A 20,732-nucleotide genomic window follows, 5' to 3' on the forward strand; every position below is an offset into this window, starting at 1 on the left:
GAAAATAACAATAAAATGAGCGTTCTCTCTTTTTGTCCCAGGGAGCAGGCAATATGTTTTATGAAGCGACAGGAAATTAAAGATTCCGGAGGTTTTATTAACATTTATGCACATTTACATCATTATTTTCAAACAAAGTGGTTTATATTATTCACAATTCATTTTTAAAATACAGTTTTCTCCTCTTCAAGTTGCAAAAAGAGTGAAATGTCGGCGTTATGTGCAGACTTTCCACAGTTTGGTCCATTCGTTTCTAAAACGCAAAAAAAAAGAAAAGAAAAAAAAAAAAAGGTCAATAAAAGTCCTAACTCTCGTTGGACGAGAACGGACAGATCACACACACTTGTGCGATGTCGTCGTATTCGTACGTCCGCTTCAGAAATGTGTCCGTGAGTCTCAATCCGGAGATGCTCTGGAACAAAGAGGGAGAGGAAAAAACAGAACATTAGTGCGCAAGAACAGCACAGAGTGATTTTTCCTACAGGTGTGGATCTTACCTGCAGACCCTGGACGGATGAGAGGAGTGTGAGGGGCAGAGAGAGGAAGGCAGCGGGACTCAGTTTCCCGAGCTGTCGCCCCGATACGCCACACCAGTGGATCGACCGGGTGTTACACATCTCCAGCACCAGGTCCATGGTTCGTTCACTACAACACGGAGGACACAAAAAAGCTGCTCGTAATTCAGTAATTTACTCACATGTTAATGATTAAACAAAGGGTTTATACAGCGCTTTCAAGGTACCTTAACCAAAACATTCCAAACTGTTGTAGCCGTAATTGTTATATCGAAATTGTTATAAATGCCACTGTGAAAAATGCTTTTACAGAATTATTCTATACTCACAGAAACTGATGTGTGTTATCACTTTTTTTTACCAGCTCTTCTTAATTGATTGTACGTTCTGATAATGATTGTTGAATGCTCGAAGGGATTGTTATATTTCAAATATTAAAAGATTTTTCGTTGTGAATGAAACAACAGATTTTTTAAGGGTTATATCTTACGAAGCATCTCAATCTTGACACTGCAACAGTTAAATTAAGCATTTCCCAAACTTTCAAGACTTCACACAAACCCTATAAATAGCATCGAAGTTGTCTCGTGTGGGCTGCAAGATAAACTATTATGCGGATTTTTTATTTTTTTTACCTGCAGTTGGTGATTTTACAGATAATGTCAAAAGGTTCTTCGAGGTTGACCGTGTCAGGAATTATCTCCAAAGACAGTCTGATATCTCCATACCCTGGAGCCTGGAGGACGTGAGGACAGGAGACAAATAAACACAATGGGAGAAGTTAGATGACATTCTTTGATTTTCATCGTAGCGTATACTAGGATGGTTTTAACTGCTAATATCGCTGACGTTTAAATCGAGGTTTTCGATGTTTAATCCACTAGTGATTAAAAAAGCATCCTCATACCATTCTCTGCAGCTGGCTGGTCTGTAGCCTCCCTCTCTCCCCGAGATTGGTCTTCCACACGATGTCGAGCTTGCCGATCACCGTCACGCCCTTGATGACGCCGGCCTTCTCCGCGTACTCCGGCTTTGGCTTCAGGCAGTACAGGTACTGCCGTGTGTCCATGGGCTGCAGGTAGGACATTTTCCCAAACGTGGACTCTCTGGGAGTGAAGAGTTACGGATGAGAATGAAGCCTAATCCTGACAGTTTATACCATCATTCAGCTTTTTAACTTGAGCGCTTTTACCCTCCGTCATCTGTGGCTGCGACCGTGTTGAGCTCTGTGACGTTGTACATCATGGAGGGCTCTAACGAGACCTTCTCCATGAACATGGGCGAGGTGGTGATGTTCTGGATCTGAGCCTCCAGGAACACTTCATCTGTCTGGAGCCGAGAAGCCACGAGTCAGACTGATATTTGTCGCTCGCAATGAAACATCATCTCCAAGGCGAACTGAGCAACAACATCCACTTCGTTATTAGATATTAGGAAGGGTTAGGCTTGTGCAAAATCCTACTGCCTTAAAGGAAAGGTTTGTATTTTTCCCAGTCTGTCTTGCTCACATGTTTGAATATTTAGTTAGTGGTTGCTGTAATTTTTCCTCCTGTCCACACTGGGCTCGAAGAGACACTTTTACTTAAACACGGGGGACAAAAGCCACAGCCTGAAGTCACAGCCCTGCACTCAGGGGACCCATAGACTGTAGAAACATGGATGTGGTCTCCATGACATCACCCAGAGGTTTCTGAAGAGCTCCACTGTGGCTCCAGCTGTCGGCGTCTTGGCGGTGCCTGACTCTGCCTCACTCCTGGCTAATTCACAAATGAGCAAAGGGGATTGTCGGTGGAGCGGAGGCGAGCTTAATGAAGCCTGGTAACTAGACAGCAAGCCACCAGCTGTTATTCAATTAAACCAGGTCTTTAATGTAATTTAAGCCTTAGTAAAACTTAAATGAGCTCCTTATTTAAGAATTCACAGAGGAAATGTTTTTTTGTACCAGGTTGTAAACAAGTTTCTTTCTGCTGTAAAGTTGTACATTTTATTTTGGGGGTTTACGGGAACTGACTCGCTTGTGTAGTCAGACGCAAGTGGAATTTCGAGGCACTTTTGTGTATGACACATCTGTGTTAGCCTCATTTTCCTTTTGGTGAGACCACATTTGTTCACATGTAGCAGAAATGCTATGTAGCAAAAGCTTTTGAGTCTACTTAAACACCATAAAGAAGCTCCATTTCCTGCATTTTAATCACTTTTTGTCTCATTTTATTAGTTTTTTTTAAAAGTCCACTTTGAATACTGACATCTATCCTCGTGGCAATAGATAAATATAGCGCTTTAGTTGGCCCTAAAAAAGACAATTATTTTGAAAAACTCAGAACTACTCTCATGAGGACGAGATCTTTAAAAGAACAGTGTGAACAGGACGAAAGATTACAAACAGCCGTGATTCTTGGACATGTGAGTAATGTTTTAAGGTAGACTTGGAAAAAAGTGAAGCTGTCCTTTAAGCTACTCTGTAGGTGATGTGAGAGTCATGTAATGAGTTACATGTGTGGATCTGACTCAAGAGGACAAACATCTTACATATAAACACAAATTTAGTTCTATTCAGTTTGCTCAGTGTGCCTTCGAGGTCATTGTTAGTACAAGTGTTGAACAGCAGAGTGTACAGCAGAGGTTGCACGACGACAATCGACAAGTCGTTCAAACTGTTTCGCTCAAGCATCAACTAGCTGTGTGATTTTAACCAATCAGATTATTCAAAAACAGCCATCAAAACCTTTGAGAGGGACTGACTGACTCTTCTGCTCTACAGTCATTCTGATCAGTTTGTTGTGGATTTACAAACATCTGAAAAAGACTCACTCCTCAATGAGGTGGTTGTCCTTTAAAAATACATTAAATATGTCAAGATAAATCAAAAAGCTGGTATGACAGTACAGCCTTTATTCTAAAATATATCAAGTCACTACATTTATTCCTGATTATACTCAGGGTTCGTACACTTTTTTCAAGGTCAAATTCAAGCACTTTTCAAGCACTTTTAAGGGTCATTTTTAAGATTTTCCAGCACCTTATTGCTGGGGTGAAATACGTATCTAAGGGAATATATACACTTGTGATTTTTTTTCTTCACTTTTTATCACAGTTATGTACATAGCACTTTCAAGCACTTAAACTAAAATCCAAGCACTTTTCAGACCTTGAAAACACAACATTGAAATTCAAGCACTTTCAAGGATTTCAAGCACCCGTACGAACCCTGTATACTGAATAATTCCCACATGGGCAAGATTATTTTAAAACCACTAAAACCTTCCGTATACAGAAAATTATGTTACAAAGTAACGTATCATAATCTGATTTAAATTGCTCAGAAAATATCAAACCTTCTATTAACACTATATCTACACTGTGTCAGTCAAGGATTGTCATTCACGTTTTTTTATATAAAACAGCTAGTTGATGCTTTTGGAAAGTCACCGTCAAACCTTCAGTGCAACCTCGACTATATGATGAGATAACAATGAGACAGAAGCAGAGATTAGTTCATGCCTGCAATTCATAATACATAAAATCAGACCATGAACCGTTCTGGATGAGGTTAATGTTAAAATCACAGAGCTTAGCATTTCCGATCCATGCAAAGCCATTCCAACCAACTCCTGAAACCTCACGTTCAGTTTAACAGAATCAAATATATCTGTTTCATTTACTTTAAAATAATCAAGACCCACTGGTCGCTAATTGAGGTGATTTTGGTTTATAATCACCAAGACGTTAATTGGCCTGTTGCATCACAATGAAACCCTAAAACCCACAATACAGAAGTTAACAATGAGATCAGAGCACCATCATTCATGTCTTCAATGTTACATAATCATTTTACATCTTGACAAATAGAAAAAGAACATACTCAAAACTTCCCCAATTATAATAAATTGTATAATCACTGATAACCCCACCCACCACAATTTGACACCACAATTTAAAAAAGTCCAAGCCCTGTGTAGGATGAGTTTGCAAGAAAGCATGAGCGTCCAAAAAAAAGGGGCAAAGACGAACAACGGAAAGTTCAAATCGAGGACTGAAGTGTTAACATTAACGTAGGCGGGTCACTTGTTTATCTCCAGCAATCTATTCGGTATTTCAAGACTTTCCATTCTTCTACTTTGCACCTTTCTGTTGGCCCCGGAAAAGGCAAAAAGTCTGCTGCACCAAAACAAGGATTAAGAGAAGCTAAAGTTCAGCGATGAGAACAGAAGAAACAATTACCACAGAACTGAGGTCACTCTAATGGAGAAAATAAAATACAAGACACAATAAACAAATGAAGTTACATGCCAAAAAGACGATGACAATGAATATTTGCATACGGCTAAGATAAAAAGCTACTGCTATGAAAATGAGGGGAAAAGGAAAAAAAAAAAGCTTGTTGCCTCTGTGAGGAAAACACTTGATCCCCAGCTCGAAAACAACACGTTTCTCTGTTAAATAAACGTTTGTGGAGGTACAAGTGTTTTCCGCGAGGGCTGACTGATACTAACTGTCGCATTAGCGTCTGGAAAATGTCCCTAAGTATGAAATGAAACATGATATGAAGCATGGTATATATGCTAAAGTAAGAACTCGCATGTGAGGCGATACAGTTCTTCTATTTGCAGAATGACATGGTGAGAAATACGAGTGCACACAGTCCGTATGTGTGACACTTTTTTATTTTACGCCGGCGCTAGTTTCTGAGAGCGGCTGACTTACCTCTGCATTGTAGAACTTTGTCTTCACATCCAGCGGCTTCAAAACCTGATTGAAAATAGATTGCAAACTGAATGCCAGACTTTTCTCGCACTGTACGTCCATTCGACTGATAAATATCTGTAGAATCAGACTGACGATCTTCAGAAAAAGGCTAGAAATCTGAAGGGGCGATACTGGAAGTGTGACCGGAGGGAAGGGAAAAGAGTGAGAACAAGTTCACAAACTGAAAGCTGAAGACCACAAGAGACCAAATCTTTAGCATGGATGGTAATTGCATTCGCTCTGTTGAAGACCTGTGACATTTCTCAGGTCTCCTCCAAGCTCTCACATGAGTTAGCCACTGTTGATTAAAGAGAGCGCTCAAATATAACTCACCTGGAATTTGAAGAACTTCCGAAAATAGAGCTTCTCCCCGTACTGAGTGGTGTAACTGACCGCACAAACTAAGCTGGAAATGAGAAGAGAGGACATGTATGTTTGTTCTTTTCAAGAATTCAGCCTGTTTATCTGTGTGAGGACAGCTTCCCTGACAGGGTCAGCTGAGAGGACGACTTGAGTTTTGGCGGCATAATCGGTCGCTTAGCAAAATATGCAGTGGTGAAAGAAGTATTCAGTTCCTCTAAAGGAAATTCAGGATAATATCTTGTACTCCAAAAAACATTTCTGGAGGTTCACAACAACATAGTGTCGAGGCATTCTCCTAAACTACTGAAATAGATGGGGACTTGTTTTAAAACGGTAAAAAATGACCAAAAAACAACTGTAAAGTGGCTTCATACAGCTCGTCTAGGGTAATCCAGGTCTCCGAAGGCCCAATGATCCAAAACTGATTTGAAAAGATGTTATTCACATGCTCGATACGCAGTCGAGCTCAAGCATACTTGCGTCTTCTAGCTTCACAGCTACAGTGAAGATTCTGGCTTGAGAAAGGGTGTAAATGGTAATTTATCGAATCAATTTGGGATCTTGAGGTTTCTAGAGTCTTGGATTGTTAGTTTTTTTCAGTTGTTTTGCTGTGAAGTTCCAGAAATGTTATGTGAAATATGAAACTTCACCCGACTTTCCATCAGCTTGGGTGTGAAGAGGTAATGACAGTTTTTAAAGAGCTTATTTAGCTTAAGAAGGAGGACGCTCACATATGTGTTCCAATTTCTTTGACTTCATGGTGGATAACGTCGTCAATGCAGCACTCAGGTTTGAGCTCTGCGACCGCAGAGTTTGACGCCGACAGGTTGAGCCTCTGTGAGCTGGTCTGTAGGTCGGCCTATAAAAGATCACATCACATCTCATCACACAGCAGAACAGTTGTGGGTCAAACCGCTCAGTGTCGTCGAGTAGGTAATAAGCGTTGGACAAGTGCCTCTTTTCATACGGCACCTTGACGAGAATGTCCTTCACCACTTGGTTGCTGTCGTTGTGCACACTTATGTAACTGGAGAAGGTCTCGCCCAGGAAAATATTTCTGTGTAATGCAGAGACGCAGACGGTTAAAATCTTTGCGCTTTCTCATATATAGAGTTTCCTCAATAAAAATAGACTCTTGTTCATTCATAAATTCTCCAACAGAAAAATGAAAAAGCCTTTCTTACCCAAAGTTCTGTGGTAGTGTGAGCATCTCTCCCAGCATTAATATCTCCGCTCCTTTGATGGTGGACGGGTCCTCTCTCATAAGCTGACCAAACAAGTCACCTACAGAGGCAGAAACAAACAAATTATGAGCATTAAAGTACATATTATGGGTGCAATTACATGACAAAACACATAATATTCTGGACCCTGTATCAAACAAAAAAGACTGTGTCATATTACCTTTAGCAATTGTTCTGTATAGGTTATTTTGGCATATTGTTGAAAGTAGCTGATAAGTAATGCAATACTCTATTCATACTGTAACCTGATATATTACTAGGTAACTAGTAATATGTAATACTTTGCATATTGAAAGTAACTTGCCCAACGCTGGTTGTTGCAAATCTGTCAGTAAAACTTGAATTTGTTTCCATGAATTTGCTAAAAGTCAGCACTAACCCTTCTAGAGCTTTAGCTAAGCCGGTGGACTGTGGGGATACACACGATGTAGACACTGGTTTGGCAGTAAGGTTTTAAAAAATGTCTTTGAGTATCGTGTGAAGTGCAGCCGGATCAGAGACACAAAGAGCCTTTGAAGATCAGGTTTCAAAGCCGTCTGAACCAGAAGGATTTCACCGGCTTCGAATTTCTGCCCTCTTGTCCAACAACACGGCCGCATACATCTTCTATTATGATCAACTCACTGGCTAACATTACAAATACTGCTTATACTTTGATGTCTCCCACTAATACATCTGTTATTGTTAACGACAAAATGCTTGATAAGTTGAGATTCTTCAGCGGGAGTTAAAAATAGAACAAGATGGAAAAAAAAAAGTGGACCGGTTTTAAGTTTCTAATGTCAAAGTCGCCCAATTCATCTTTGTGCACTTAAAAACAAGCTGTCAGTTTTCTGCTACTCTCGTATAAATAGCGATCCTACTTAGAAGTGTCAGTGTGATTTATGGTTTGTGTGGAGATCAGTTGCCAGTGCAGCAAACACATTTATCTGTGCCGCTCTCCAACAGAGAGGAAAACAAACACTCAGACTCTCAGCGGGGTTTCCATCTAAATCCGGGCACAGCGTCTGAGATGCAAATCTTTAATACAGATGTGCTCTGGATCCAAAGCAAATGTAGCTCAAAATTTGAAGGAAACAGTCAAATTTCGTTACATTTTGTCTGTTGGTTTTTCTTCTACTAGATCATACAGTTTATTAGGATTTAATACCAAATGTATGAAGTCAATTACAAATGACACTGTAGCAATTATCATAAATCAATATTACAGACAGACTAAATGCATGATACACTTCATACACTTCATAAGTTTACAGCATTCCCTGTTTAATGACATTAACATATTTGGTGTTATTTGCTCAAATAAATATTTTGAACATGAACATGAACATGGAGGTTTTGACTGAGTGAGATGATTGTTAAAATCCTGACGCAACCACAGAGAACGCTAGGCATTTGTTTTTACCGTGGGAAGCACTCAGCAGAAAAGCAGAAGCTCTCAGCGACGCAAAAAGCGGAAGCAAGTCAAGTGCTCGAGCTCGGTCCATCTACTTATGTTGCCTCATATAGCGCACACTGACGCCACGTGAATGTCTCAAGAATAGTAGTAGTCATATTCTGAAGCAACTTTCCGAACCTGGCTAAAAGTTTATATTTCAGCTAATTCATCCCATGACTGATGGATAAAGTGTGTGGAGCATGTGCAGAGTGACAGCATACAGAACTGACATTTTGATAATGGTCGGTTGTTTGGAAGCATCCAAAAAAAGAATCTTTTACTGAATCTCTACAATTTACAGACCATAAACAACATTAGCGATGTAAGAGGTAAACAGAAAGAAAGGATGGTACAAACAAAGGATTTTTATGCTAATGTTTTCTCCACGGTAATCTTTAAAATGACGAGGCAGTGAGGACAAACAAAGGCTGCACAGTGTCTCAGCTGTTTCCTCACAGCAGACAGATCCAGGATTTGAACATAACCCGGCCGACTGGAGCCTTTCTGTGCGGAGTCTGCATGCTCTCCCTGTGTCTGCTTGGGTTTCCAGCTGGTGCTCTGGTTTCCTCCCACAGTCCCAAGACATGCATCATCTCAAATTAATATTCAATAGCTATTTCATGACTGTATACAACTGAAGTCTGTGCACATTTTGGTTTGATTTGTAATGGTTTCATGGGTATTTTCTATTCCTCCCATCCCCTGTGCTTAGCAGAATAACTGATAATTCAATATCAAGATGCTCTACGTGGCATGGATCAGACTGACTTCTGTTTCAACATCACAGCTGAGAATAACTGAATCAACAGTGACAAGTCCCAAAACCCACAGCAATACAAAGTCAACAGACCCACAGGCATGTGATCTTAATTAAAAAAGTGTGATGCTAATCAAAAAATACAAGTAAAGGAGAAACTAAATGAACCCCCAGCTAACAAGTATCATGTGTCCTTCTCCTCAGTTGTAGATCTGTTAAACAGAGAACAGTCTGTCTTCCTCTTACCTGGAAGATCTCGTTCTTCACATGTCACTGGCATGTTTGTGAAGAGTGTTGGTTTCGTTAGCCGCATCACTGTGAAGTAAAGTGACATTTGTTAGTGATTGACACACGATTAGTGTCATTATTGTGGTGACTTTACTGAGGTATTAATCTAAATGTAATGTCTATCTATCCATCTATTGCAGTTTTTGGTTGTAATTCATAAATAACCTTTGATGCATTGCAAGACATTTTAAATCCAGAAATGACAAGCATATGATAGGGTTATAAACTCAAGTATGATTTGCTGGGCCAACAGTTCAATTTTAGCATCTGTCAGCTTGTAAGAACATATGACAACAAGCCTATGCAGTGCATTCATATCTCCAGGGCAAGATCTGGGGTCACTATAATATTGTACATTATCAATAAGCCTCATGAATGATGTCTAATTGGTGCAGAGTCATCGGAAACAGAAGGCTATTGACTAATTAGCTGCCTGACACATAATGTGACTGTCAGTAGCTCTCGACAGTAACAAAACACATATTACGACACAGGCCACACACACAGACATAACATCTCACTAAAGATATAGAGGCAGGTGGGGCTTATTGGGGTTTATTTCACTCAGAAAAACAGAAAACCAACATTGAGTTTCTTAGCCAAATGAGCAAACAACACAACAGCTAAACATATGCTAGCTGACACAATTCATTCTGGAATATATCGCTAATTCACAATATCTGTCAAATTCAACTTTAAGGTCCATTAACGACAACACTAGAGTGTCTTAAAAGTGGACCTGTCATAAAAGTCTTGATTGCATATTGACAAACAAAGATGTTTGATATTGTTTTAGCTAGCGTTAGCGCTAGCAGCTAGCAGCTTACAACAACAAATGACAACAGCCGGGCCACTGGAATATTTACAGCCTCTGTTTGAAAACAACGTCACCAGACACTATCTGTTAAATGTTGATAATGATGATACGATACCTTTTAATGCGAGTAGGTGTTCCTGTTTGGCCTGAGTTACATCCATTTTGACAGAGGAAGTGGTCTTTTCGGGTGATGTTAGCTAGAATGCTAGCTGGTTATTATGACAGGCTAGCTGGTGAACTTTGACCTCACAGGAAGCGAATTTCTTCTTCGTCTAATTTGGGACGCTCTGAAGATGAAGCACTGCCGCTCACAGGCCGGGGTGGTCGCTACAACAATAGACCTTTGTTTTGTTTTGTTTTGTTTTGTTTTGTTTTGTTTTCTTTTCTTTTATCTCAATTTATTTCCTTTCCTTTCTTTTTAATGTTCTTATCATTAGTTGACTATGTCACTGCATGATTTTTTTGCTCCTCTCACTCTGCACACTGCTGCACCACACTGACCTCCAGTGGTCTATAACAGTAGTGCAGCTGTAGTTCATTTCAAGAGCAAAACTGACTTACATTGACTATAATGCCAATCAAGATCATACTGTTGAGGTTTTCTAAATGCCTATAAATTGTCAATGAAATACCACATTACAAAATCAGTCATCAAATAAAATGAAATCCATGCCTGAAATAGGAAAGATCACTTCAAGCTTTAATCGGAGTGTCTCATGGTACAGAAATAATCATGTCAGGATCAAGAATTATAATTAAGATTACTGTGTGCTTAAACTCTTTATCATGTTGAACAAGAAAGAAGGTGATGGAGAAGAAGAAGAAAAAGAAGAAGGATACATTCTAAACAGGAAAGATGAGGTTTTCTTATATTTCTTGTACACATCTCAACCGGTGAAGTCCATTACAGTCTCACAATCTGTCTGTAATGAAAGCCTCTGTGGCACAATGGTGTCTTCCTGTCGAGCACCCAGTGTTCTCATAGGCTGTGTTCATTGGGCAAAAGCTGTAATTACAATGACACCCAAAGCGTTAGAATACTGACACAGACTGAACCAATCATGACTAGAGATGCACCGATCAGGATTTTTGGGGCCGATCACCGATTACCGAAAGCAGTATCTGCCGATCCCGATATTGCCAATCACCGATCACAGCGTCAAATCCATAAATTCTTCTATAGTGTTGTCTTGTGTAACTTTAATATATTTAATTAATGATTCTTCTTACACAACATTGACATGTATTATTAAGTATAAAAATTAGGAGATGACAAAGTATCATGACTTGACCACAGTTTTATTGCAGGCTGAGGCAATGTGCAATATCTCACATTTTAGAGACTCAACTTGGACTCAGCTTACATAGAGTAACTGTAGCTTACTAGTGGGAATGCAGTCAGGGTGGGAATTTTGTCATTTTAGGGGCAAGTACATTTGGCCTTCAGTTTTTTTTCAGGGGCACCAAGGCCACATGACAGGGCACAAAGGCCACTGGGTAAAATGTGTTGATTTACCTTTCAGACTGATACCATAACATCCTAATTTATAATAAGACATGGATTGTGTATTAACAAATTTTTTTTTATACCAAAATCAAGTTAAAGTTACACTAGAAAGTAGTTTTTGTTAAGTAGGGTTAGGGGGAGGTGAGTTTTGTGACACCTCACTGAATATTAGTGTTATTGAATATTTCTCCCAATAGAAATTCCCCAAAATTATGGCAAAGCATATTTTTTCCAAACAAAAATTGTAGAATAACCAGCAGGAGACCATGGATGTGTGGAGTGATTTTGGTGACACTACACTCTGAATAATAGTGAAGTTATTGAATTTTTTGTAGTTTCTCTTTTCAGTGCTGCACTTTGTAGACGGTCCCTGCGCCCTCGGCTCACAGACGGCTGATCATACAGACCAGAGTTAATGTCCAGACGCTCGTTTTGATTAACATACGGTTGAAGCTCGTTGTCTTCCTTACTACGGTAGAAAAGACCCGTCGTTTGTGTTTTAACAAGGTGTCACTTATGAGTTATTGATCCGGGAAGTTCGAATCTGTGAATATATTTCCAACTTTACCAAACTAAGTCATACCACATAAGTCAGTTACGTATCATGTCAAAACCGGCTGAGCTCGCTTTCGCACCTGTGCTGTAAGTTTCGTTCTTCTGTTTTGAGACGCTGCTGCTGTTTGAGAGGCTTTCACGTGACATCATCGTGATGATGAGACTCCATCTGCGCGAACTGCGGAATCACTGAAGTTACTGTGAGTGACTACTGTGCACTCAGGTGGCTGTAATTCAGGGCAAGCTCGCTACGCTGACCGGGCCAGGGGCACAGAGGCCACTGTGGCCGTACGATGAGTTTTTTTTTTCACGGGGCATCAAGGCCAAAGTGCGGGGCAACGGCGGCCATGAAATTCCCTCCCTGCATGCAGTTAATGCACTGTCTTTATACTTAAACGTCATCTGATCGGCCTGATGTGATCTATTTTGAGAACTCCGATCAAAACCGATAGGGGCATTATCGGCCGATTGCGATCGGTTGCCGATCGATCGGTGCACCTCTAATCATGACCAACCATTACTCAAACATTAGCGATGATCAACAGTAATATAGTCCCTGTTACGGCATCCATGCTCACCTGAACACTTTCAGCGTCTTCTTCTGGCCGCTGCCATTTTTCATTGGACAGGATGCCAAAAGTGACCAATCCAAAGGCCACGATGAGGAGGCCGAGGGAATTCACAAACTTCGCCTCAGCGGGCAGTGAGCTGTAAGGTTCGGTGCTGTTTTCACTGCTACAGAACAAAACAGAGAGATACAGTTTATAAGTGAGCACTGATTCGTAGTGGAACAACTTTCCACTGGCATGTTGGTGACTGGATTTTCATTCTTGGGGCTCTTTAAAAAAAATAAAAAAAGTCATTGTGCTGTAATGTGTTGGATATTTGAGCGCTCACAGGGTGAAGAGCAGTTTCTCGTTGATACCACTGATGCAGGCGGTCACGCTGAGGATCAAGATCGCTTTTCCAATCCAGCTGTGGACGGGTTTCAGGCTGCTGCGGATCCAGAGCGGAGAACAGGGAAGCAGGAAGCCAGCCAGGCCGAGGGCCCACTATCCAGCAGCATGGTGACAGGAGAGGAAGGGGACAATTACAATACATCTAACCACCAAACACCTTGTATATGTCATTTAGAACAATGGGGGATGTTCAAAAGAGTCAGTATTTGTACCTGGACTGCAAACAGCACCACAGCAGAGATGCCCACCCAGCTGTGGATGGAGTACAGGTGAGGCACGTGGATGAATCTGTGGAAGTCGAACACGGCACACAGGCCCAGGACGGACAGCACCAGAGCCAGGAACATCAGCCCGGCGTGCACCAGCTTCCAGACGCGCTTCTTCTGACTCCAGGTGAACGGGAGCCGATACACAACAGCCGCTGCAGACACACAAAAGACATGGATTCCACTTCATACCCGTAAATGTTTCCGCATCAGCTCCCTCTGTCGCCACAGCCTACGGGGATGTTACATCAAGAGTGTTCATTTTCTTTTCATTAGGTCTCATGTTGTTTCGTTGTTTCATTATCCTAAATCTATTTCACTCGTCAGCAGTGTCCTAAAAACTACCTAAAAGTCAGTAATTGCAAAACACAACATGCCTGACTTTTTAGTTAATGGGTCAAGCTCCATAAACACTCCATCTGAGATCTTTCTCAAGCCCCACAGCTCTAATTTCTAAGGCGAGGTCTTCCTGTTAAAGATTTTGAGATAAGGTAACCCCGATGGTGATATCTGCCTCAGAGGACATCGCGCTCGACTGTTTTCACAGGCCGAGCTGCTGTACTCCTTGTGACAAGTCAACTGATCTCATTGTGCAAGACTGGTGGAGTGCCCTTTTTTAAAGCTATTTTTTTAGTTATTGCACGGTCAGTTAATTAACAAATGATCAGTGTTTTTATTATTCCCTCGGTAATATTGTGGTAAAATCAACAGTAACAGGCCTGATGGAGCGCTGGCTTTCGTTTCTTTTCCCTTTGTCTACTCCCTTTATGTCAACGAGGGCAGGTTAAATAACACACACATTTACCTGTATGATGGGTTAACCCCTAACCCCTAACAGCACCACAAACTGCATCCTCGATTCAAACAAATCAACATCTCACACCGAGCATTAAAACCTTCATGCGAGGAGGATTTACTGTGCACTGTTTACATTCTGCAATGCAGCACCACAGCACAATAACGTACCATAGCCATAGAGAACCAGCAGCCCGGACACCATGAGCACGGGGTGCCAGTTGAACTGCAGAGCCGAGCCGTCCCAGGAGAATCCTCCCCTCCAGTGAGCGCTCCAGAGGGTCACAAACAGCAGACAGAGCAGGCCCAGACACAGGCCCAGCACGTGGGTGAGGCAGAGACACACAGACGGCATCGTGTCTGTCAGGAGAACGCAGGTATGTCGACGCTAGAATGCAGTTTTTATATTCTCTTTGAAAATTAAAGAAAAAAAAAGGAACACAGCGAGTGGATTTAAGTGTGTGACAAGAAAACATCCTTTGCTTAAAACACTGTTAGAAACATTAAAAATCATGTAAATGTATGTGAGTATTCCAAAGCAGAAGTTACTTAAAGTATCAGAGTAAAATGATGATAACATTACTGCATTATTAGGATTATTATTATCAGTTTACTGATGTGTAAGAAACATTTTGTTGTTGGAACCGGTGGAGATGTAGGTGACCGTGACCGCTCTACACACCGCTGGGAAGGTCGTTCTCTAAAAGTGCAGAAGCCCCAAAGTTAGGCTGAGATCTGAGGTCATTTCAACAAATAAACAGTGAAGTATAAAGCGTGCGTTGTGCTAGAATTGTGCCAAATTAAAGCTGATTTTTGGAAACGGTCTTACATGGTAATCGCAGAGAAACAAAGAATCAATTTGACACTGAAATGACGAGAGAACAACGAGATCGTGGCAGCTAGCAAATGCTTTATTACTGAAAAAAAACACACATGTTTTATTTTTAAGACCTACGCACTGATTTTATACTAAAGATGAAATAATGGCTAAAGTCACGTACCCATCACGCATGATCTCCTGAGCTCTGTTTGTCTTAATGTTTGGATATTTTGCTGTTGTTGTCTTGTGATCATGTTCTGTCCTGTAACTGTCTTTCTTGTAAAACCTAACGTTTATTTTTCCTCGAACAGAGACGTCTCTGTCTCCTGCCGGGGAGACTGCAGATGTAAATCAAATCTGGTACAGCGGCTAGGCTGTGCAGTGTCCCTGTCAAGTAAAACAACTACATACAATAAAATAAAACAAGTACAGGAATACATCCTCAAAGTAGAGTACTTGCTTAAATGCACCACAGTTAGGTCCCACCGATTCTCAAATACACAAATCTTTACTTAAAAAAAAACCTCTTTAAAGCCGTTAAACACAGTAACCTTGAGGAGTATTTCCAGGCCGTGACTCACATTTACTCACCGCAGCGGTGGATCCTGCGTCTCGGCTGCGTCCCTGCTCAAAGATGGTCCCAAATTACTTCCACAATTTGATTTATAGGTTTTTTTTTTTTACGCTGTTACATTAGCATGTGTCAGGATGGAGGGAGGGAAGCTTTCTACTTGTTTTGCTCAGAGGGTTGTGCGCAAAAACAACAGATTTTCATCTTCCATAAGACCTTCTGCTTGGTCACGATGATTTGCAACAGATCTCGTAACTGTCGCTTTCAAGTATGGATGATAAGACAACACGGATTATGAAATACTACTAAAGTAAAGTAAATAAAGTGCTACAAATAGCATCCGCCCTGCATCTGACTGGATATCAACAAGACTTTAAGGAACTTTAAAGTCACGTCAGGTTTTCTTTCACACCTTTTAGGACTTTGACGTACACGTATTATTGGAGGCAGGAGCCATCACAAAGGTTTGTTTTTTGTCAAAACAACCATGTGGCCGACAGGGACCGCCCGCCGTGTCCCATCGTTTAACACGGACCCCCGGCATGAAGAAAGCCTCCACTGTTAACATCACGGCTGAGCTCTGGACTAAACGCAGATGACCACAGAGGAACAGATCGATGTGTAATCTCATTTGACTTTGGCCGTGACGCAGAGGAGCACTTTAACTGGAGAGACGTGTCAACAGCAGAGAGGATTTAGTCAATTGGAACGTATTCAGGTGTTCAGTGTGGAGATAAAACGACCAGTATGTAACTTCTGACGCTAGAGGTGCTCAGAGTGGGCTCGCTCCGGTGCAGAGCAAGGCCTTCTGGAGGAATAACCACCAATTTTCAGGATTCAAAATGTATTAATAAGAGAGGAGACAAACTACTTATTACTGGTATTCTGTTACGCCAGAGATGGCAGTTCTGTGACACATATCCAGCCTCTTCTTCCTGCTTTATCGCAGCCAAACAAGGAAAGTCATGTCAGCCGATCGTGCTGTTGCACCGACCTAAGTGCCCCGTTAGCAACAGTGTCAACCAATTTGCTGTGTCTACAGACTGACCTTTAATTGGAAGAAGGTATCTCGCTACTACACAGGATTATGAAGAAAGGTAAGGTTATACAAAGAGTAGACATCAAACTCTCATTTCTTCAAATCATCTAGGTTGAGCCACATAAGAAGCTGGTGGCCTGTGGTTTATGACCTGTGGGGAAAGAAGCGTCTTGGACTTATTTCGAGGGAGACAGAACTTTTTTCAGTGATTGTAATCAGAATTAAAGATGCAAGCAGCGATGATCGGGCCCTCGCCGCCCACGTACGTCGCTGTGGCGCTGTCGGAAAGAGCGCACGTAGATGTTTGCATGTGCACCCGTTTCCTGGACGCTATCTGAATGGGTGAAATAACACTTCCTTGATTATGTGGGGCTAGAAAAGAGCCGCTACTCATAAGGGAATGCAGAGTAAGTTATGTTGTTATATTGCAACTGGTTGCATTTAGCATGATTGATAAAAGTATTTCATGTCAACAAGATTTGTGTCTTTAAAAACCTAGGAAACATGATCACAGTTTAGTAGGTTTATCTGCAATGGCTTCACTAGTGCCACACGTATTGTTGTGTTCAAAGGCTTTTTTCTGGTGTGGCAACGTGTTTCTTTTCATGCTGGTGTGTGATTAGGGAAGAATGCAGAGGATAATGAGAAACAACAACAACACAATTACCATGAAAATCATCATTTCAATACATTTAAATTGAGACGATATTTTTTTTCATTTCAAAATTTCTTATTTAATGTCATGTGTGAGAGAAAGTTTGTGTGTGCGTGTGTGTGTGTCCGCGTGTGTGTGTATGGTGTGTGTGTGTGTGTGTGTGCGTGCGTGCGTGTGTGCGTGTGTTTGTGCGTGTGTGTGTGTGTGCGTATGTGTGTGTGTGTGTGTGTGTGTGTGTGTGTGTGTGTGTGTGTGTGTGTGATCAAAGCAAAACCATCAAAGCCAAATAGAACCTTCACGGCAACATTCCGTTCCGGGCCTATATAAAGGTAGGTTTACAGGACAGCAGTTCTTCAGTCCGATTTTTTCATCGAGCGCAGACACAGCCGTGTTAACGTGAGACAGAAAAGCGAGGAACCACACAACGATATCTGTTCATCAGAGACAGCGACAGTTTTTTTCTTAGACAGAACATACAACAGCCGAACGAAATGGAGCACTCCAGCGAGCGCCCCACAGACATGTCTCGGGAGAGACTCATCCAAGAGCTCGAAGACACCAGAGAGCAGCTGAAGAGGCAGAAAACCCTGAAGGAAATGTTCATCAACAAGGGGAAAGAGACCACCAGAGAGCTGGAGCGGCTGAGAAAGTACAGCGATGACGTAACTCTCAGCAACGCAAAGATAGCGACTCAGGTGAGGAACAACACCAAGCAGAAGAAGAAGAGGGATCTTCACCAAGATTACGAGGAGCTGAAGGTCGCCTATTTAATCAGCGAGGATAAGTATCGAGCTGACCTCCAGGAGGAGAAGGACAAGAACACGCTTCTTCAAGAAGAACTGGATCAGATCAACGTCAGACTCAGGTAATTATTATATATTGCACATATTATGTACATTCAAGGACAGTGACTGTGTGTTTGTCTTATTCTAACCCTTCTCATGTATTCTTATCTCAGGCATGAAGCTGATGTCATTGAGGTCAAACAGCAGGTTGAGACTCTCCAACACGAGCTTCAGAGGGAAGTCCAGCAAAGAAAGCTCCTTCAACAACAAACCGAGGAGCTGAAAATGGCACACACACTCAGCCAGGACAAGTTCGCTGCTGAGCAGGACCAGCTCCGTCACAGGATGACCGAGGAAATCAACAATCTCCAGCAAAACACATTGGAGAAGGAGGAACGCTATGAGAGACAACTGGAGGAGCTGAAATCTCAGCTTACTGTTCAGATCTCTCTCAACCTCGAGCTCTCCACAGAGCTTAAGGCCTCGAAGGAAGCTGAAGTCCCCGAAGAGAAGCCGTGTGAGCAGGAGTCCAACGCTACCGCCTCGGCCCCCGAACTTCTGGACGTGACTGAAGTCTCAGAGGAGAAGAAGTGGAAGAAGCTTCAACAACTCCAGCTGTCACATTCGCCATCAGACATCAACACCAAGAACATCTCCACTGCGGACAGCCAGTAGATACCACACGTCATCTGTGGTCCAGCATGGGGGGGGGGGAGGCTGTATATCACCGTTACCTCCAAACGGCAGCACACTCTTGCAGACGGTACGAGCAGCTGATCAGAAACGCTCCCCATGCTGTCTGTCAGACAAGCTACATGTGCGCTGTCTGTGTGGAGCTAACACGCCCTCCCCGTGTCTCTGTGGGTTTTCTCCGGGTGCTCCGGTTCCCACAGTTAAATTTTTTTTTTTTTTAATAAAAAGTGAAAAAAATGAAAAAAATTGAAATCCTTGTTCAAATGGCTTCATTCTGTATCGTGTAGTAGATGTACAATGATTGTAAAATGTGGGACATTGTCCCAAACACAAGGAAGCCGAGTGTAAAGTGTGTTAAAGCAAGAAGGCAGAACAGAGAATGCAAAAACACAAAAAGACAATATGATTAAGTCCAAGTAGGAGAAATAAAAGCATCCTGTTCTGTCATGACAAGCTCACCATTGCACTTATATTTGTATTCAGCAGATCGTAAACACCTCAGCAAAAAAATACAGACAACCTGTATCAAATATGATGAACCTTTGGTTTGAATATCAGCCATTCCTGGTTACATTTTAGCCACATTTAAGGCAATGTCAATGTTAAACCAGGGAAAAGTGATTCAGGATTTTGGTTGTGGGCAGATAAGGGTTTAAGGAAAATGCACAATATGCTCAGAGAAGATGAAATATTTATGTCACTCTTAGAAATATCAACCAAACTTCCAACGAACCATTCAAAAACAGAAAAATATCTTCAAATTAGGAATTTCATGTCTCAAACCCACTCATTTGATGTACCTGGTATTTCCTCCTGAGAGGGAGCAATCATAGGACATTGTTATAGTAAAGGTTTCATTTCATCAGCTTGGAAACTTTAGGGATCATAAACACGCACAACAAAATCTGTTTCAAATGTCTAGTTGCTTTAAGACATTTTAATGCAGAAATCTTACATATTACATCTTAAACAAGCTAATTCAGACCTGCTCATGACACACACACACACACACACACACACACACACACACACACACACACGATATGTCTGGATGTGTGCAGGGGCTGATAATGAACAAGGGTGTTAATCTACACATCATACAGCAGCACAGGACAGGGAACACTCAGAGCCACGTTGTGCATGATCTGCTTGGAGCAAATGTTGTGATCGTCTTCATCCTCCACGAAGACGGACACGAAGTGGTCCTGCTCCCAGGGCACCGGCTGAGTCTGAGAGGCCAGCACACGGACGCACTTGGCGCCTTTGTTGAAGCAGAACTTTTTGTCTGCCGGCAGCACCGACAGGCTCTTCTTCCAGCTCTTATCATCGGCCGCAGTCTGCGGGGCGATGAAGGCGTCCATCTCCAGAGCCTTCTCCGTGACGAACACCCGGACGTTCCTCTTGCTGTGGTTGCTCATCTGGAAGGAAGTGTTCGTGTTCCCCATTTTTGTCGTGTGATTGGTCAGGCCGAGGCTGTAATTGGAGAAAAAACAGACAGACATTATGCTTTTAAACCTTTTACTGCTATTATACTGTAAACTGTTTTTATTTCTCACACCTCATATATACCATATTGACTATTTTCTGTACCAGCTTGAATATTTTAGCACGGGTGCGCTGCCTTGCAAACGAGCAGGTGACAAATAAAACCTTTGAATTTTATCATTTTACAGCCTCGACTGAGACTTTATCAATGCAAAGTGATACAGCTTTAACATTCTGGCGAGGAGGAAAGAACAACCTCAGCATTTGAAAGATCAAACTGAACATCAGCTAAAATGCTGTCGTGTTTGTTTTTTAGTTTTGCTTCAGGCATTCGGCGCGCACACTCTAAAAATGAAGCCGTCCAGGAGAACGAAATTAGCAAAACATTCAAGAAACGGTGCACCAAACTGTATTTGACACATAACAGGTTCGTT

The 20,732-nt window shown here is 41.7% G+C and overlaps 3 protein-coding genes across 10 annotated transcripts; 1 reads left to right on the forward strand and 2 right to left on the reverse strand.

Annotated features, from left to right (window-relative positions):
- Positions 1-76: 76 nt before the first annotated feature.
- On the reverse strand, positions 77-10,440 carry trappc13 (trafficking protein particle complex subunit 13). Of its 3 annotated transcripts, XM_030435452.1 has the most exons (13): positions 10,284-10,440; positions 9,310-9,378; positions 6,809-6,908; positions 6,597-6,681; positions 6,356-6,483; positions 5,595-5,667; positions 5,220-5,264; positions 4,737-4,754; positions 1,708-1,844; positions 1,423-1,621; positions 1,151-1,251; positions 498-645; positions 77-412 (listed from the first exon to the last, which is right to left on the reverse strand). In XM_030435452.1, exons 1-13 carry the CDS (start codon positions 10,327-10,329, stop codon positions 305-307), a joined length of 1,257 nt encoding a protein of 418 aa, XP_030291312.1. In that variant the 5' UTR covers positions 10,330-10,440; the 3' UTR covers positions 77-304. The 3 variants fall into 3 exon arrangements, with proteins under 3 accessions (XP_030291312.1, XP_030291313.1, XP_030291314.1); XM_030435453.1 differs by lacking the exon at positions 4,737-4,754; XM_030435454.1 differs by lacking the exons at positions 4,737-4,754; positions 5,220-5,264.
- A 562-nt stretch (positions 10,441-11,002) lies between these two features.
- On the reverse strand, positions 11,003-17,326 carry LOC115592418 (cytochrome b ascorbate-dependent protein 3-like). 6 transcript variants are annotated; one of them, XM_030435104.1, is made up of 7 exons: positions 16,947-17,326; positions 16,690-16,831; positions 14,422-14,610; positions 13,402-13,610; positions 13,128-13,282; positions 12,809-12,965; positions 11,003-11,174 (listed from the first exon to the last, which is right to left on the reverse strand). In XM_030435104.1, exons 3-7 carry the CDS (start codon positions 14,603-14,605, stop codon positions 11,148-11,150), a joined length of 732 nt encoding a protein of 243 aa, XP_030290964.1. In that variant the 5' UTR covers positions 14,606-14,610; positions 16,690-16,831; positions 16,947-17,326; the 3' UTR covers positions 11,003-11,147. The 6 variants fall into 6 exon arrangements, with proteins under 6 accessions (XP_030290964.1, XP_030290962.1, XP_030290965.1 ...); XM_030435102.1 differs by lacking the exons at positions 16,690-16,831; positions 16,947-17,326 and adding an exon at positions 15,662-16,676 and having other exon boundaries at positions 14,422-14,661; XM_030435105.1 differs by lacking the exons at positions 16,690-16,831; positions 16,947-17,326 and adding an exon at positions 15,652-16,676.
- Positions 17,327-17,675: 349 nt separating this feature from the next.
- LOC115592416 (synaptonemal complex protein 1-like) lies at positions 17,676-19,040 on the forward strand. The gene is made up of 2 exons (XM_030435100.1): positions 17,676-18,200; positions 18,294-19,040. The coding sequence occupies exons 1-2, from the start codon at positions 17,827-17,829 to the stop codon at positions 18,793-18,795; spliced, it is 876 nt and encodes a 291-aa protein (XP_030290960.1). The 5' UTR covers positions 17,676-17,826; the 3' UTR covers positions 18,796-19,040.
- The last annotated feature ends 1,692 nt before the right edge of the window (positions 19,041-20,732 follow it).

Source organism: Sparus aurata, chromosome 12 (assembly GCF_900880675.1).
Source record: "Sparus aurata chromosome 12, fSpaAur1.1, whole genome shotgun sequence".
NCBI classification, from domain to species: domain Eukaryota; kingdom Metazoa; phylum Chordata; class Actinopteri; order Spariformes; family Sparidae; genus Sparus; species Sparus aurata.

Bases quoted from the DNA above. Each gene is read 5' to 3' on its own strand.
- trappc13 (XM_030435452.1), bottom strand. From the start codon at position 10,329: ATGGATGTAACTCAGGCCAAACAGGAACACCTACTCGCATTAAAAG. The intron at 9,379-10,283 runs GTATCGTATCAT...TTTACTTCACAG, and splicing joins ACACCTACTCGCATTAAAAG to TGATGCGGCTAACGAAACCA. The intron at 1,252-1,422 runs GTATGAGGATGC...CACGTCCTCCAG, and splicing joins CCAGCCAGCTGCAGAGAATG to GCTCCAGGGTATGGAGATAT.
- LOC115592418 (XM_030435104.1), bottom strand. From the start codon at position 14,605: ATGCCGTCTGTGTGTCTCTGCCTCACCCACGTGCTGGGCCTGTGTCTG. The intron at 13,283-13,401 runs GTACAAATACTG...GCTGCTGGATAG, and splicing joins TGGTGCTGTTTGCAGTCCAG to TGGGCCCTCGGCCTGGCTGG. The intron at 12,966-13,127 runs GTGAGCGCTCAA...TTTGTTCTGTAG, and splicing joins GAGAAACTGCTCTTCACCCT to CAGTGAAAACAGCACCGAAC.
- LOC115592416 (XM_030435100.1), top strand. From the start codon at position 17,827: ATGGAGCACTCCAGCGAGCGCCCCACAGACATGTCTCGGGAGAGACTC. The intron at 18,201-18,293 runs GTAATTATTATA...TTCTTATCTCAG, and splicing joins CAGATCAACGTCAGACTCAG to GCATGAAGCTGATGTCATTG.